General features: G+C 41.6%; 1 protein-coding gene across 4 annotated transcripts; it reads right to left on the bottom strand.

Annotated features, from left to right (window-relative positions):
* Positions 1 to 7381: 7381 nt before the first annotated feature.
* Positions 7382 to 16128, bottom strand: myb (MYB proto-oncogene, transcription factor). 4 transcript variants are annotated; one of them, XR_015110742.1, is made up of 15 exons: positions 15887 to 15933; positions 14127 to 14244; positions 13878 to 13949; positions 13169 to 13261; positions 12192 to 12412; positions 11553 to 11769; positions 11406 to 11474; positions 11181 to 11285; positions 10422 to 10667; positions 9830 to 9948; positions 9606 to 9717; positions 9384 to 9523; positions 9170 to 9268; positions 8933 to 9016; positions 7382 to 8795 (listed from the first exon to the last, which is right to left on the bottom strand). XR_015110742.1 is itself a non-coding variant. In XM_086190410.1 (15 exons), the coding sequence occupies exons 1-15, from the start codon at positions 15907 to 15909 to the stop codon at positions 8682 to 8684; spliced, it is 1788 nt and encodes a 595-aa protein (XP_086046536.1). In that variant the 5' UTR covers positions 15910 to 16128; the 3' UTR covers positions 7382 to 8681. The 4 variants fall into 4 exon arrangements, 2 of the variants coding, with proteins under 2 accessions (XP_086046536.1, XP_086046535.1); XR_015110743.1 differs by having other exon boundaries at positions 7382 to 8792; XM_086190410.1 differs by having other exon boundaries at positions 9428 to 9523; positions 15887 to 16128.
* Between the last annotated feature and the right edge of the window lie 1476 nt (positions 16129 to 17604).

Here is a 17604-nt window from a genome sequence, read left to right as displayed (position 1 = left end):
ACACACACACACACACACACACACACACAAATACATGCTTATTCACAAACAGAGGAAAAGAAAAGTGTTGCGAGGAGCATTTGCCGGACTCAGCTGTTCAGCTTGGAACATGTCAGAACGTGACAGTCATCGCTCTCTTCACCAGTTTATTTCATAACAGGTGTCACACATACAAAGAGAAAGTGTGTGTGCACCCGTCTGTGTGTGAGTTTGCCTTTTCAGCCGGGTTGTGTTTTGGACTGTCGACCACAAACAAGCCTGAGGTCTGAGTATTGTTATCTCATTGGTGCAATTATGCCCCGTCCTGCTCGTTCACTTGCACCAACACACACACACGTGCGCACACACACACACACACACACACACACACACACACACACACACACACACACACACACACAACTTTCACCCCATTACCCATCCTCCAAATGAGTTCAAGGGCAGTGGGGGGTGTATCTCAAGGGTGTGTGTGTGTGTGTGTGTGTGTGTGTGTGTGTGTGTGTTTTGGGTGGGTGGATATATTGATGGTTAGGGGACCCCGGTGACAAGTGTCCTAAATTGAGGCAGTGGAGCGTGATTGTGGCATGTGAATCGAGTTGTCAGGATCACTTAGAAACAACAATAGAGGAGAGAGGAGGAGAGAGGAGAGGAGAAGAGAGGAGAAGAGAGGAGAAATGAAGAGAGGAGTGTGTGCTTATCGAATTTAGGATTGTGGAAGAAATTAGACTTTTGGGTGTTTGTGGAATGTCATGGTAGTCAAATGATGTGTGTGTGTGTGTGTGTGTGTGTGTGTGTGTGTGTGTGTGTGTGTGTGTGTGTGTGTGTGTGTGTGTGTGAAGTGTATTTGGTATTCCATATGTTTTCAGGACTTTCATCTGACTTACCTTTTGGAGACAAAGAAATAACAAAAGTTTGTCTCCGTGGTTTGAACAAATACATTTTAGGAAATTAGTAATTAAGGTTGGTCTCTAAGAAATGAAATCATGATAATGTCCTCTAATGTGTGTGTGTGTGTGTGTGTGTGTGTGTGTGTGTGTGTGTGTGTGTGTGTGTGTGTGTGTCTGGTAGGCTCCATTGAAAGGCCCTTCCTTCTGCTCTATTTACCCAGGTGAATAGGGAAGCTGGTCCGAGCCTGAGCGGGAAAACATGTCATTTTGGGGTCTGTGTAAGTGTCCACTCCCCCCCCCCCCCCTTTAATAGACACATACACATGTATACACACACAAGAACACACACCAAAATCAATCCCAGATATGACTCATTTTAGTCATGTCTGCATTTCTACAGCTTATGAGGCTCAAATCTTTCACCTACCCTGTTTTTTTTTTATTTGTCTCTTTTTAGTGAAATCTCCAATGGAGCCACTGTGGAGGTGAAAAGAAACAAAAAAGGTCTTAATGGAAGTGTTTGGCTTGTTAGTGTGGGTGCAAGTGTGTCATGGGGGGGGGGGGTGTTGCTGGAAAACAACCTCAGCCTCAAGACAGGAAATTAGATGACAACACTGACCACACACACTCAGCAGCAGAAGGCTGTGGGGACGTCTGTCTGTGTATGTGACCATTTTCTCATCAACTCGATGGCTGCGATGTCTAACTGGAAAGAAAAAGAAAAAGTCCCAACTTCCCTTCAAGACATGACATTTTTAACTCGTATTGTTGTAAAAAACGTACCCTTCAATATCAGTTTTTAGCCTAGGAAGTTGGATTTTGATGTGCCTCAGAGGTGGTCAAGAGTGTAAGATCCAATCCACATAATTAGCATCATCATGGAATTATTAAATGAATGAATAGTTTGACTTACGGGGACACAACCAAACTCAACATGCATCTTAAGTTAAGGCTTTTCTCTTGAGTCCAGAACATGAAATAGTTTGAGAACGGCTATGGGGGTGTGCTTTGAATACTGAGGGGTGCATTCAAATGTAACCCAGTTGGAGTATATGAAGCCTTTAGGGATTAATGATGGCCATTTTCATAGTTTTACAACATTTTATATACAAATTTATTAAATGACTAACGACAAACATGAGAAGATTAATTAAATGTTACTTGCAGACTTTATAAGGGTCCACCTTGTGTGCTGTAAAATAATTCAAATCTGGGGAAAGTAGGTGAATCCCTGATGGAAGCAACACGTTGGTAAGTTGTAGATCGGGTTTCTTTCATTATTCAAGTCAAAAATGAACCAATTTTTCATTTCTGCAAATCTCCTCCCGTATTTAAATTTTTATTTCCCGTCTTTGGATGTGAAATGGTGAAATGTATGTTTCTGGTCTTTGACACTGTTAGCATCGATGTCGCTGTCGTGACCCACTTTTGGAAATATTTACAGTTATTGTTTTGGCCTATCTGCAGCAGGCACATTGCTCTATACATTTTTTGGTCCTGAAAAACAACAAACAAACGGTCAAACGAATGGCAGCCAAATCTGGGACAACAGTAACTGTTACAGATGAACCTAATCAACTCAGCAGCAGCTCCAACAGTCCTCATCCCTCTCTCTCTCTCTCTCTCTCTGTCTCTCTCTCTCTCTCTCTCTCTCTCAATCTCTCACCTCTCCTGCCCTCCTATCTCTCCACCCTCAGTCCTTCTCCATGCCAGAGGTCTATCTACTCAATCTGTGTAGCAGCCTTCACACGCGTGTGCATTTTGTGATTGTGTGTGTGTGTGTGTGTGTGTGTGTGTGTGTGTGTGTGTGTGTGTGTGTGTGTGTTATATACAGTCCATGTGTAGGGTTCCTCACATGGCTGCAGATAAATATGACGTTTTGGGTGCACCTTTACTTCTATCTGTAAACGGACAACAGATGCACAGTCAAGACAGATCCACCTTGTATCATTATGCATGGATACACAGACCATGCATTACAGCATTATTTTAAGACCAAAGTAACAATAGTTTAATGATGAAAACACTGCCCGTGAACTATAAAATATGTACAATTAACCTGTACAATTATGTGGATCAGAGTTTCGAGTGTTTAACATTGTCTATCATCCACATCAAACCCAAACTCTAATCTAATTACAGAATTTATTATTCTTTTAATGTATTTTCTAAAATGTTTGTAGCCTACAGGATGATGTATGTCTTTCATTTTCCTTCTCATTTTTTTCTTCTTCTGGACTGGTTTAATTTTAAGGGAAATTACACATAGGCGACATGAAAAAAGACATCAGATAACAGTAATAAAACAGTTTTGTCACGAAAAGTCAAGAATTCACAGAATATATTATCATGTATGCATTTAGTTTGAGTTTAGTCAGTTAGCTTAGCAAAAATTTGAGCTAGTTAACTAGCGTTTCCCCAAAGTTTGAATACTAACACAGTCAAAAGGTCATTATGCTTAAAACAGGTGTATTTTGCCTCCTGCTAAATATATGTCTTGAGCTTACAAATTTGTTTTTGACCTCCTGCATGACTTCTTTAGAATACTGAAACAAGAGTTAGTCACTAATAGTTAACTTGAAGCTAATGGCAACTGGCGGCTAACAACAGGAAACAACAACAAAACTGCCCTTTATAACTGGGTTATTTGTTTTTTTTAGCTCAAATGAATGTGTTGGTAGATTACACAGAAACCAAATGTGTATTATACAGGAAGATGAACTTGAAAGTTTGTCAACTGACACTATCTGGTCAGTTTTGCTTTTGTTAGCAGTGAGTTGCCATTAGCTTCATGCTATATGTACGTGGCTGGTTTTGTCTGCATTTTGGAATGACGCAGGAGGGCAAATAACATATTTGCAAGTAAAAGACTCTAATTTGTGAGTGCTAGAGACACAAAATACACTTTATGAGTGAAGTATCACTTTATTTAGGTGTTATTTTGTGTTTGATAAATCTGCGGCTCGAACAAAAATGAAAATCAATCATTTTGTGTGTTTTTTATACGCTGGCAAGCCAAAATACTGTCTCTGTATAAGCAGGATCCATCTATCTCTACTAGAGCGCTAAAACCTTGCAGCTACATGTTGACGCTGATGGTTGTTTACATCCAGCCATTAGCTATATCGCTATCTTGAACGGTCAGGGAGGTTGTTTTTTGGTGAAGACATTTTTCCAGTGGACAAAAGCTCAGCCCTAAACTGTTTCTTTTGACATTACCAATCCAGGCAAACAGTCCCTCTTTGCTTCTGGATTTTATGTGACTCTTGATAGAGTCTCTCATAAGGGGTTTCTTAAGTACACAAAGACTTGAATGATGGAGAATCCTCACAGAGAAGGGAAAACATTTATCCCTCCCTGCAACAAAATGAGCTTTTCTTTTATTTTAAGTGATAGCATTTTCAGTTTTAGTTCTGCCATTAACCTCCATTTACCCTCTCTTCTTGGCCTCATTGACAACATGTGAAAAACCAGAAAGAAACCAGACAAAGCAAAGCAAAGTCAAGGCCAGTTTCCTGTCTCCTTGAACCCCCTTGTTTTCATTTCTCTATCTCCCTCCCTGACTCTTCGTCTCTCGTATTCTGCCTCCCCCACCCCACCCACCCACCACCACCACCACCACCACCATCATCGCTTCTCTCCTCATCTTGGTACCATGGATGATGGGTAGGGTAGTTATCAGGCCCAGCCAGCCCAGCCCAGCCCTCCTACCTGACCACTGCCAGCAGGGAGCGGCTGCACTTGCCTGAGTATCTCCGACCACAACAACACCCAGGGAATGAGGAAATCAGGCTCGAGTAATCTATGCAGGCCCAGAGCACGACGGCCAGCAAGTGTGTGTATGTGTGTGTGTGTGTGTATGTGAGTGTGTTTGTGAGTACGCACGCGCATGTTCAAGAGCCCGCCACTTCTGCAACATCCGGCTATAAATCTATTGTGACACGTCAAACTGAATTTATGAGCCAATCTGCTTACGACAGACATGTTTGATTTGAAAAGGGAAAGGAGGATGGATTTTGAAAAATGTAGTAGTGATAATGAACTTCTGCTTTTGTATTTAGAGCGGGATATTTTGTAAAAAAAAAAAAAAAAAAAATGTTGACACAATGGGATGTAAAAATAGAAATCCTACCTGTCAAGGCTGTTTCAAGATACTAATGCAAAAAAGTTTAAACGTGGAGAAAAAAAGTTACCCTTTGCACCACTGAAGTCTTTCTTGCCTTATACTTTACTTATACTTTGTTGCCATGGTTTAACCGGGGCAAAAGGGCCAAACTTATTTTATTCATATTAGAGATAAAGAGATACATGCTTTGATGCTTGCTTCTGAATTTCTAGCCATGCATTGGGAATGTGTATCCAGTGTAACTCATAAAAAGTTCAAAGATTTGTTTTTGTAGGAGTTGCAATATCTAATTTCTACTGTCATTGTGAACTTTCATTTTTCTTAACCGAATACATTTGATCTCTTCTTCCTTTTTGCGCACACACACTTATATCAAGTGCACTTTTCTGTCTGTTTTTGCCTTTGGGACCTCTACTTCCCTCTGCCCTGAAATGAACTGTATGACCTCCTCACACATGTTGGTATGCATATGTTTCGTGAGGTAATTTTATCACCCTGATGTGAGATTACTTACACATCCAATGCCAAGACATGAATAAGAACAATGGTTTTATATACATAATTATATATGAATCACATAACAAAAATGTTGCAAAAATGCGTAACTTTAGCGAGGAATCTATCGCGAATGGTTGTCAGCATTAAATTTCCCCTGGCATCACCGGCGTCCTGTCGAGTTGTACAATATGTGGCGACAGAGATGAGGCCGTGGACTCGGACATGACAGCGTGATGCTATACTTTAGTGTAATAATGGGCGAATGATCGCAAATGATCCTGAAACAAACTTTGTTCTTAAACACTAAAGGACTGTTTGTGCCCTCAGTTTAGTCTTACAGACAGGAGGCAAAGCCTGATGACCACTTGCAACTCCTTCCTCCTTACATGTATTGTGTACCTCTTGTAAGTTTTGTAGGCCCTGTTATTCGATTGACCATTGCAGGAATGAGTGTCAGGAGAGAGAAGTTACAAATGTTACATCTGTAAGACTACACTGAGGGTAAAAAAAATGAAAGAGCAGATTTGCACTTTAGACCTTTGAGAGAGGCTAAATGACATTCTAATCAACTAGGATTCCAACCTATAATACCATAAATGAAGTGAAACTACAGTGTGTTTTTTGACTGATAATATCCATTTCTGAATATTGTTTTTGCCAATAAACCACAAGCTCCTATAACCCAAGCGCGCGCACACACACACACACACACACGCACACACACACACACACACACACACACACACACACACACAAACAGACAGCTGCCGTCTCTCAGTGGAAGCAGGTGTCTGTGAATCTCGTGGGGTTTGGGGGCTTTGGGTTTTTTTTGTGTGTTTTTTTTTTTTTTTTTTGCAGCATAAGATGGTGAAATTCCAAATGTGAAAGTCTGCTTCTTGCTCTGGCCTCTGTCCACAACCACAACATATTATTGAATATATGGGTGTCTCTAAAGGTTGCACTGCATGATTGCATGTGCCCGATCAAGCTATTTCTGTTTGCCTTCGCTGTAAATATCGCAGTTCTTGTCAGCCGTGTCCATCATGACTTATAGCTGAATCCCTCTGAGAGTTCTGGAGAATGGAATTATATTTGAGGGTACCAGTGTGGTGGATTAAGGGTGAGGTAAGGGTGTGTGTTTGTGTGTGTGTATGGAGGGTGGGTGGACGTGGGCTTGGACGCGGGGGCGTTGAGAGCTCAGAGGGACCAGTTTAAATAAAGCTCCGGATCTGAGTCTGGGCCCCCTTGGCTTACATGGCCTCACAGGAAAACAAGTGCCCTCAAGAGACTGAACACAAACATGTGAGTGGGTGTGTTTTTGGAGAACAATGAGGAATATGACATTTTGTACAGAGCATTCTCAGATGTGCTCTTCAGAACATGAAGTAAAGGAGACCAGAGTAAACTTACAGCGTGCATGTTCCCCCACAAACGGTTGGGGTCATTTCCCTTTTACACAGCAGCTTGATATACTCTTACTTAATAATTGGCAGACAGATGGGAGGTTTATGGTATACTTACACAACTTTTATGACAATAAACCTTTGTATCAGCAGGGGAGCATGTGTAGGTGTGTGTTTGTGTGTTTGTGTGCGTTTACTCTTTGTAGACACCGGCAAGCAAATCAGTCATTTACTTTAAAAGGTATTATTCCGGGTAGTAGAATGGGGTCACAGTGCTACTAGCGAAGCTGAGTTAAGTTTAGCTTCTGTTCAATTATATAAGAAGAAGAAAATGCTGTACTTATGACGGCGGTTAAATAATGAAGTAAATATCAAACATTATATTCCCTATAAAGGTGTAGACTGACTATTACATACTCATACACTACTTTGTGGTTAAATGCATCAACAATAAAACGCCAAACACAAGGGTATAATAAAAACACACTTTATTTACTAGGCAGTATAGAAAAGTATAAAAACATGAAAACTTGGCATGTATGAATGCTTTTATAAAAAAAAAATCATTTTTGCTCAAAAAGCTAGTATAAAAAAACACATCAGATATATAAAAAAAGATTGTCTGCTAAGTGTTTGACATGGGCTACTGCAGTCTTAGTAGAAAGCACAATGCTGATTGAATAAAATACAAAACTATTCCAAGAAATGTTTAAAAAAACAACCATACAAAAGTTTGAATTCGGCTTTTGTTTGCAGCATTTTGTAAAACATATCAGTGTTTAGTACTCTCACTTTTTTTTCTTAAATCGAGGAACATAAAACTCAAGTGCAACTTGATCTCACTCTCACTGGGTGAAGCTCATGGTTTCAAATATATTTAGGACGTTTACATGTATGAAATAAACTGTATATGTACACTTAGAAATTTTAACAGCTATATTGTTTGTTCATTGAATGCTTCCCCTTAAAGGATACTGTGAAAGTCATAAGTTTAAAGTTGAAATGAAAAAGTTTTTGTGTGTGTGTGTGTGTGTGTGTGTGAGTATGAATGCGAAATAAAAGTGCCAATGTGGTAATCTGGTAATACTAATAAGGCTTTCCCTTTCCGTGATGTAAAACATGATCACGCTGTTGAGTAAGAACAGAAGTCTTGTTCAGTAGTTAAGTGTTTACATGAAGTGACATCAAACACTTGAAATTCTCAGTAGACCCGTTGTAAAAAAAGAAAATATAAAGGTCAGTTTTCAATCAACTAATAAGCCACTGGACATGCAATAATGCTAAAAGGGCTTAAATACTTAACTTAAAAACACTGTTCCATTGGCCAATTGTAAAAACAAAACAAAACAAACAAAACCCCCAAAAACAATAAAAACCATCAAAACATAGGAAATAAATTAATCAACTTGTTCTTTATATTAATATCAAAATTCAGAATTAATAATACAGCCCAATGCAAATTATATAGCAAATGTTCCCCATTTATGATACAACATTGATAAAAATAATACAATGACAGAACCAAAAGAGATTTATGAAAAACAAAATAAAACAAAAAAACAAAAGCAATTCTATATTTACAAATATCTATTAAAAAAAAAGAATGATAGTCTTTGGTTGGTCGTAATCCAACGAGTGTGAGTGTAAAAACACTAGTGGCGTAGAGCCTCTCCCAACTGTTGTACCACAACAATTATGAATCCCGCTGCACTGCGTCCAGCCCAGGGGAGTGTTGACGTGTCCACGTCAACACGCGTGTGTGTCCGTCTACATGACCAGTGTCCTCGTAGGGTAAGTGTTGATGTACTTGTGGTTCTGCTCTGATGACAAAACGTGCTCCTCGCTTTTCACACAGGTCGCCTGCTCCCAGGAGCTCAGCTGCTGTTGAATGAGAGAACGACAAGGTGGTGAGGACATTACCTACTTTTATAAACTGCACACACACACACACACACGCACACACACACACACACACACACACATATATATTTATACAAGCAAGCATGTAGTGCACACACCTGTAGTGGGCTGCCAATATTCCTGCAGGGGAGGTGGTAGCTTTTGTGTCCATCGTCACTCAGTAATGAGCTTGTAACCATGTCCTAAATAAAAAATAAAAAAGTAAATGAATAAAACAACCAAAACAATTTCATTTATCAATGAGTTTGACAGCAGAAGTTCAAATAACCGGTCCAAGATGAAGCACTGTTGTGACTCATAATTATAAGAGTATCAAAGGTCAAATGTGAGCTTACTGGTACTTCCTGTGCAGGGCCGCTGGGTGAGAAGAGCTGTGTGTGGAGGTCTTGTCCTTCCCACTGCATACAGGGACTCCTCTCGCATGGTGACTCCACCTTGGATAAATGCACATCACGGTCAGATAAATAAACTTATCCAACAGTAGAACAGTCATTACATTTCTTACAAAACTGGAAAAAACACAAACACTGAAACTGAACACACTCCCACCTTTCCTTAGTTATTGCAGCATAAAAGGTGTCTGTGGAAAGTACCTCTTGTTTGATCTTCTTCAGCGGAGGTTGCTCGATGGCACACTCCATAGGCTCCTGCTTGATGGACTCAACCATCTGCTGATCCAAAGGGGCATTCTGGTAAAAAAGACACCAGTGAGTCACATGGAGCCTAAAACAACCACAGTAGTTGACAAGATATTTCTAAGATGATGCTCACCAGAAGTTTAAGGGGTCCATACTTGGCATCGTGCATCAAGCCTGACCTAAAGGGAGTGGGAGTGCGAGGAGACGACTCCAGGATAGAACGGCGAATGTTTGGAGTTCTGAACCTAATAGAGAGAGAGAGAGAGAGAAAGAGAAAAAGAGAGAAGGAGAGAGAGTTAAAAAAACACTTCTTAACACAAAATTGCTTGGTGAAAAACGTGAGGTGGAGATGCTCACAATTCGTTCTCCTTCTGAGGCCTGATGGTGTGGTCGATCAGGGGCTTGGTGTCCACAGGTGAACTCATGGGTAGACTGTCGCTGTCTGAGTGCTCTGGGCTCATCGTCTGGTTGAGAAACTGTGAGACGAAAGGAAGGGAACTGATTAGTTGAGGTGGGGGACGGCTTTGGCCGTGACAATCCAGTGGATCATGGGAGAAAGCTAGAGTGATGAAGAGGAGAAACTGAGAGATGGAGGGAAAAACTAGAGGAGGACTAGCTCTGAATGATTGGTTGGTGATGTCATCAAAAGGCTGACTGGATGGAGCACACGTGGCTACTTTAACTACCTGTGTGGGTGAAAAGGGGATGTTTCTGACTGGAGAGGGCTTGGGAGAGGAGCAGATGAGACCAGCCCATGCTCCCTGAGCAGTTCGGGAGACCTGATTGGGCAAGACCCTGTCAGTACTGGCCTCAACCCCTGAGACCAGGCTCTGAGGAAATGGTGGGAAAGTATGGGTCAAGGCCCACTGCTAAATAACATCGTAACAACTCAGCTACTTTGCTCTTATTGGCCCAAGAAGACATTTTATTACATAGCGTCAGTACTTACTGAGTCAATGACTGACTCCATGAACTCTGGGATGGTATTTGAGAATGCTGGTCTGCTGCTGTTATTGTCACTGCTGGTGTTGTTGCTGTGGGCGCGAGCTGCAGACGCACTCTCCTCAGGTAGGCAGCTCTGATCAAGTGGCAGGGCGGGGGCGGCTGCTTGGTGATGAGGTAATGACATGGCCACACCCTCGGGGCTGTGGGTCAAGGAGCTCTGGCTAGCCCAGCTCGGATAGGACAAGCTCATCTGGGAGAGGAAAAGGCAGAACATGGTGAGAGCTGAAAGAGGAATACACGATAAGATTGACAAACCAATTGTTGTTTTTTTTGTCGTTGCTTTTTTGCATAATCCTGCTAACAATCAGACAAACAAACAGCACTGATTACTTCACCTCCTGGGTGGATATAAAAAGCACAAAATGAGTGTTTTAAAACCTGTCAAAATGAAAGAATAGAGAAAATGCAAGGCTGACAATAAGGGGAAGGGTTGTACAAATTGAACATATTGGTAAAAAAGAGAAGGATAAAGGGAACTAACAAGCTAAAGTTGGCAGCAGGGCAACAGTGGGTTGCACAAGGGGTCATGATCATGCAAACGCACAGAAATCGTGAGATGAGGTCCTGTTTCATCACTTCTGCAGAAACAGGCACCCCAGATGTTTCCTCCACCTTATTCACACATAGATCCGACCACTGTCCCTAAACACCAGGGTCAACCTGTATGCACATAAATTGGTCTGTCAAACCCACTACAACTTACTGGTAGTGATGGCTGCCCTCTCAGCTCATTCTCTGTAGACATGAGCAGCAATTCGATCTCTTTCACCCTCTGCTCCTTCTCGGGGTCTTCCTCATTATAGTGTCTCTGAGGGAAAGCAGGAAATGGTTGGTTTATCAATAACACCTAGGCTTTTCTTAAGTGAATAAAGTAGTTCAGGTAAGATGTTTTTGTGTGTGTGTGTGTGTTTTTTTTTTTTAATTGTACCTGTATAGCAGCGGTTCCGTGCTGGGGAACATTCAGGATGTTCAAATGTAGAGCCATGGGGAAAGGCACCTGTTAATCAGAAACCGTATTTAAAAACGGGAGCGTCCTGCAGCGATTGAATCCGTCGCCCCTTCAAAGCCCACTCACTCTGTGTGTGTCGGAGAGGTATGCGTAGTTAGTTAAAGGAGGCAGCTGATTGGGCGAGTGGTGAGGGAACGCCATGATGTGATTGTTGTTCTTGATGAAGCCGTGGCTGATGGAGAAGGAGGAGTTGCTGCTCTTCGCAGCGTTCTGAAGATAACCTTCCTGTTCCACCTTCCGCCTCATGGTGGAATTCCAGTGGTTCTTTATAGCGTTGTCTGTCCTGCAGGTCACAAGAAAAATGGGTTAAGACACATCCTGTACCTCTAGCTTGGCGTGATAGCACTATCACGTCACACACACACATGGTTGCTGAAACAGATAGACTGTCACAGACACACACACACACAACTGATATGGTTATCAGCAGAGACCAATTACAATCATGTTGAAACTACAGTATCTTTTTCTCTCATTGTCTTTAGGCCTTTCTAATGTAGACCATCCTCTCTTGCTGTCTTCTCCATCTCATGTATCATTTATTTCTTCTCTTTTCTTTCACACTACCTCCTCCTCCCCTCCTATTTCACCCTCTCAACCACAACATTACACATCCAACGGGTAGCTTCTCCTTTTCCACCTTTCTCTCTCTCTCTCTCTCTCTCTCTCACTCTCTCTCTCTCCTCCTCCTCCATCTTGTCTCACCTGCCAGGGAGCAGTTTGGCTATTTCAGCCCAGCGGTTGCCAAGCTTCTCGTGAGCCTGGTAGATTATTCTGTCCTCCTCCTCCGTCCAAGAAGTCTTCTTCACCTCCGGGTTCAGGTGGTTGTGCCATCGCTCGCGGCACTGCTTGCCAATACGGCCCTTCAGGTGCTTGGCGATGACTGACCAGCGCTTGGCTCCGTACTTCTGGACTAACTCTATTACCTGATATGGCAGAGAGAAAGGAAGGAACGAAGGTGGGAGAAGGGAGAAGGGCAAATTAGAGGAGAGGCATGAAGAAAGAGGCAGGAGAGAGTGAGAGCATAATGAGATGAAAGGTAGAAGACAACACTCTGAAACACAGTGTGAGTGAATACTTGTCCTCCCTCCCTCCCTCCCTTCTTTCTTTATCTTTATCTTGTACAAGTGATTGAGGAGAACACCTGCTGGTGAGTATGGAGGGAGTTTCCAGTGGAACGTTAGCTACTCTGCTAATCATTACAGTGGCATCTGGGCGGAAATAGAACTCCTCTGGGCAAGTTCTATAATAATTACACAGGTTGAGAGAGACTAATGTGGCAATTCGGTGGGAAACTGATAGTGTGCAACAAAAAAGTTGCCACAGAACAGTTGCTTTAATCACACAAACATCAAGTAATAGCTCTTTTTTTAATTGCCTGCAAGTGTTACACAACTACGTTACTCCAAAAAGCTAACGTAACACAACCCTCGTGGTTTTTAAGTGAGTCCAGGGGCGCTGTTGTGTTACTAAGATGTAACTGAGCTAACACAATGTTGTGCAGCGGCTCTGCAATGCAATGTGATTGAAAAGTCACATTTTGTCGTATCAGTGATTTTCAATGTTTCTTGTGCACTCGGATGTTTCTTGTGAACTCTGATGTTTCTTGTGAACTCTGATGTTTCTTGTGCACTCTGATGTTTCATGTGTACTCTGAGGGTCCTAACAGGCCAATTACTTACCCTCTGGTCCTCCTCTTTTGTCCAGGGCCCTTTGATGAGTTCTGGGTTGAGAACCTTCTGCCACCTATGCTGACACTGCACATCTGTCCGGTTCTGGTGCATCAGATAGCGAGAACATAGTCAAGGCTGATGAAGTATGTTCTTGTATCGTATCAGTTGATATTTGCCTTTTTGGCTACATCGTCTCTGGTGTGTGTACGATTGACTTTGCCCTTAAAGAAGTATTAAAGGCTTAACAATTTTAAATAGCTGAGTTTAGGGAGGAATAATTATACAGGCATGTCATCAATATTAGCAGATATCGGCCTTTTATGTATTTTATTTTAAATCTGATCACGGCAAAACAGGGCCGATATCTACATCAGGCCTGTTTTGCTTAAGCTTCTTCTTCTTTGCTACTCATGTGTTGTTTACAGTGAGGAAACAATACACCAGACACGTGATTTATGAGCTTTTCCAGATATTTTAGGAATATAGAATTATGTTACTTTTTCAAATTCATAATGCTTACATGCATTTTCCAGTTTACAAATGGTAAATATCATAGAAACTTGCTTTTATACAGATAAAATCTGCATAATAAAATCAACATACTGCCAAAAAAGTACATATTGTGAACTAGCAGAGTTATTAATTGTCATTTTATTGTTTTGTTTTATAATACATTAGTTTTAGTTGCAAAAACACACAAAAAACTGCTAGTACTTACAGTTAGCAAGCTTGCAATCACTTTCCAGTCCTCTGATCCGTGAAGGTCGACAAGTTTCTTCAACTTCTCATCCTGAGAGACACAATTTAATTGATCAGATATTAAAAACATATTTCACTGTGATGACAATTCCTTTCTGCTAGTTTAACTGAAGATAATAGTGAATCTATTCACAATAAAAAAGCATGGGAGTGCTCTCTCCTGAGGCCATTTTATTTATTTCATTTGGACTGGCAGTGGTGTGTGTACCTCCTCACGTGTCCAGCGTGTTTTGCCAAGGTGGCGCTTTCCTGTCTTTGCCAGCGATCCATCATAATCATGTTCATACATCTCGGTCTCCTCTTCATCTTCCTCACTACTGTAAACACTGCAGATGGAGAGAGTGAAAAATGTCATAAATCAGGTGGAGCTTGTGAGAAAAAGGCAAGTGCGAGATAATTGAACTGTAAATAATTGCACAATAAGTACACGTCTATTTTCCAAACAACTCCCAGGACCCACTCTTTAACTCATCGGGTGTCAACACAGACAGAACCAGTCATTCTTGAATGTTTGGGTGCAGGCATTTAGCCAAGACACCCACAAGAGGAGAGAAAGAAGAAGAGCACGTGGGAGGGAGGGAGGAAGGGGGATGAACGAACAGGTTCCAATGTTTTTGGTTTCCACAGATACTGGGATTGGCACATGCAATCATAATTTCGTGACCCTGGCGTGTTTGGACCTGCAGTAGCATTGTACAACAGGGATGTGCATGCACACACACACACTAGCCAATCAGACGTCAGAAAACGAACAACGTGGAGTCAAGGTAGGGTGTCATACAATGCAACAGGTGAACAGGAACTCCACTGAGGTGTGTGTGTGTGCTTGAGGATATTTATCATCCCTTAACTCAAAGGTTTCTCATACACAAACAGGAGAAGACTGATGTATTGCATCAACTACGTGAGGGGGAATCGCCATTATGAGTAACTCCTCCTCATAATTCTCTGAGAATAAAAGAAATATGAACACAAAAGATGGAGAAACAAAATGTGCACAAACATCCCCCAAACTCCACCCCACCCCCTTCCCCTCCGACTCATCTCGTGAATGACGAATCATCAGAAAACTACAAGACAAAGTCGAGTTCTGCTCATATATCACTTCAAATGTGAAGAGTAAACTGCCTCTCGTTGAAACAAAACAAAAAATTGAACCTGCCTGACGTATGAGCTCAAAGAGAATAAATTCTTAGTCACTGATGGATAAAAAACATGGGGGACACGAGTAGAAAAGGCTGCTATTCTCCCTGGACAAGTGCACCTAGAGGACGCAGTTTCCAAAATAACAGAAAGCTACCCGGAGATGTTGAGGTAATATTCGAAGTAAGACTCATCGAGTCCGGTATAAAATGACATTTAAGGAACCTAAACTGTGCAATGTCTGGCGTGGCGATGGAGCACAAGAAGGGAAAAAGTAAACGCAGCTCATGAAATGAACTCAACAAGCACGAAAGCTGAAAGTAGCTCATGAAATTGTGTGTTGCAGTAGATGGAAGACGACGGAAAAGTTTATTTACAACCTCCTGGTCTAGAACTAGAATCTCCTCGCTCCACATACACACACTAATAGATGTAGACCTCTTTCTCCCTCTCTCTCTCTCTTCAACACACACACACACACACACACACACACACACACACACACACACACACACACACACACACACCACTGACAGCAGCGCGAGGAGCGCACATGCCAGATGAACGCCACCTGTCATGAGCGCGCGAGCGAGTCACCCAAAAACGGTCTGCAGCGCTAAATAAAACACATGAATATCTGTTTTTCTTTTAAAACGAATTAAGGTAGAAAAGAAAAGGGAAAAAAGGGAATAATTTATGAATAAAACAAATAAGGTGAAGCCAGAATAGAAACGAGGCACAGCAGTAAACACACCACCATTAAAATGTAGGTAACAGTTACAGAGAAATAAGAATTAAAGTGGTCAGGGTTCCACGTGAGCTCACCTGTTTCTCGGCCGCCGAGCCATGTCAATAACGGGGGAGCCGCTCGCAGGTTACACTGGGCACGTACTTTCGCTATCTGCTCTGAGTTTCTTCTCCCGGCAGGGATACAGGTTGACATTAATTTAAACTGCAGTAGCCTGCTACTACGGCTCCTCCCAGATCCCGGTAAATTTGGCGCTCGTGAACGCGTGCTACCACTGCGCATGTCCAAAAAGACACTTCACATGCCGTCTGACATTTTGCAATTCAAGGAGCTCCGGGACTCAGTAATGTTGAGGGGAGAAAGCCATTTAAGCTTGAGTAAATGTGTCTTTGTAACAGATATACCGACTGAAGTAAAATATGAAGTTATCGCAAGTGAAAGACGTCTCAAATGCATTTACAAAAAAAAAAGAAGAAGATAGTTGCTGTTCAGTAATAATAGAGCTGTTAAGAATGGACACTGAAGCTGATTTGCTTTTTCTGCAAATAATTTTACATTAAACTCACTTTTAAACATTAAAAAGGTTCAAATGTAAACCGATAGGTTACATTGCTAACGTTGCACGAGACATGCAAACGATATACGAGGCGTTCTTGAAGGCAACATACAGAAGCTTCAACAAAGGCGCGTTTTGCCTGCTCATCCGCGCTAAACTCTTTCTGTCATCAAATTTCGAGAGTTACTTCTGTTCTTGAGGAAAACAAAAAAAAAAAGAGAAGGAAGCCAACGTATATAGTCAAAGTAAACAATTGCGGAATGGGGTTGAGGGCTTGCGAGGAAAGTGAAGTTGCACTGCTATCGGTGCCATGCAACCTGCACGCCTGATAACGTCACACATGTTCCCAAGCGATAAAAAAGTCAAGACAAATGAGTGTTTTGACTCAAAGAAAAGACGTGGATGTAACCGCGGTTTTATGAGCACAAACTTTTGAGGAAATGTTGTTCGTACTTCTCTCACTTTTAAAGGGCAGCCAGTGCCTTTGGATTTAGTTGAATTAGGAACAAGTTCTGCCTGTTTTTTTTCCCCCGCTGTAGCCTGTAAAAGATGACTAACTTTAACATTATGCTTCCTTCTTTGTTATATTGCACAATTTTCTGTAAGTCCATGATCATTATTTTGTTTTGGTTTGCAGAGGTCCCCCTTCTCCCTTCACCAGAATTTTTTTTTTCACATGGCCATTGCAGAATGAGTGTGTGTGTGTGTGTGTGGGGGGGGGGGGGGGGGGGGTAGTGCTTTATTTGTGTAAATGTGTCTTCTCATTGTATTAGTTCCTCCATACGCGACCATATTGTTCTGGTCACTTGTAATTACAATCATGCCAGACCAGCCTATTGTCCCAGGGCAGTCATCAAAATAGTGGCCTGATAATACACACATGTACACTCATGAGCATTGACTCAACAACAAGTGGCTGGAGGAGTGAAGCATTTTCTAATATACATAACCTAATATGTCATAGTATGAATTGATAAGGAATGAATTAAGTGTCGTTTTATTTATTTAGTTTTTGTGCAAATATATATATTTATTCAGAGGTTACACACTCAAGAAGGAGCGCTTCTGTACTTATAGATACAGTCTTAAAGAATGTTGCTTTAAAGCTGTATTTGTCACTTCAAAAATACAGTATTTGTCTTCAAGAGGCAAGAAGTGCAACTTTTGACTATCTTTAAGTGTGCAAAGCACACTGGAGTGTGCGCGATTGTCTTCTCACAGTATGCCCTCTCTTAAGTA

The sequence above is a fragment of the Aulostomus chinensis genome, chromosome 20, assembly GCF_037954235.1.
Source record: "Aulostomus chinensis isolate RoL2024-O1b breed Wild chromosome 20, RoL_Achi_v1.0, whole genome shotgun sequence".
In the NCBI taxonomy this organism is placed as follows: Eukaryota; Metazoa; Chordata; class Actinopteri; order Syngnathiformes; family Aulostomidae; genus Aulostomus; species Aulostomus chinensis.
This window is presented reverse-complemented; position numbering and strand designations above follow the sequence as displayed.

Excerpts from the sequence above, each read along its gene's own strand:
- myb (XM_086190410.1), bottom strand. The coding sequence starts at position 15,909 with ATGGCTCGGCGGCCGAGAAACAG. Across the intron at positions 9,949-10,421 it reads TGGAGTCAGTCATTGACTCA|TTTCTCAACCAGACGATGAG; the intron begins GTAAGTACTGAC and ends TTCGTCTCACAG. Across the intron at positions 9,017-9,169 it reads GCCCTGCACAGGAAGTACCA|GACATGGTTACAAGCTCATT; the intron begins GTAAGCTCACAT and ends TTTTTTATTTAG.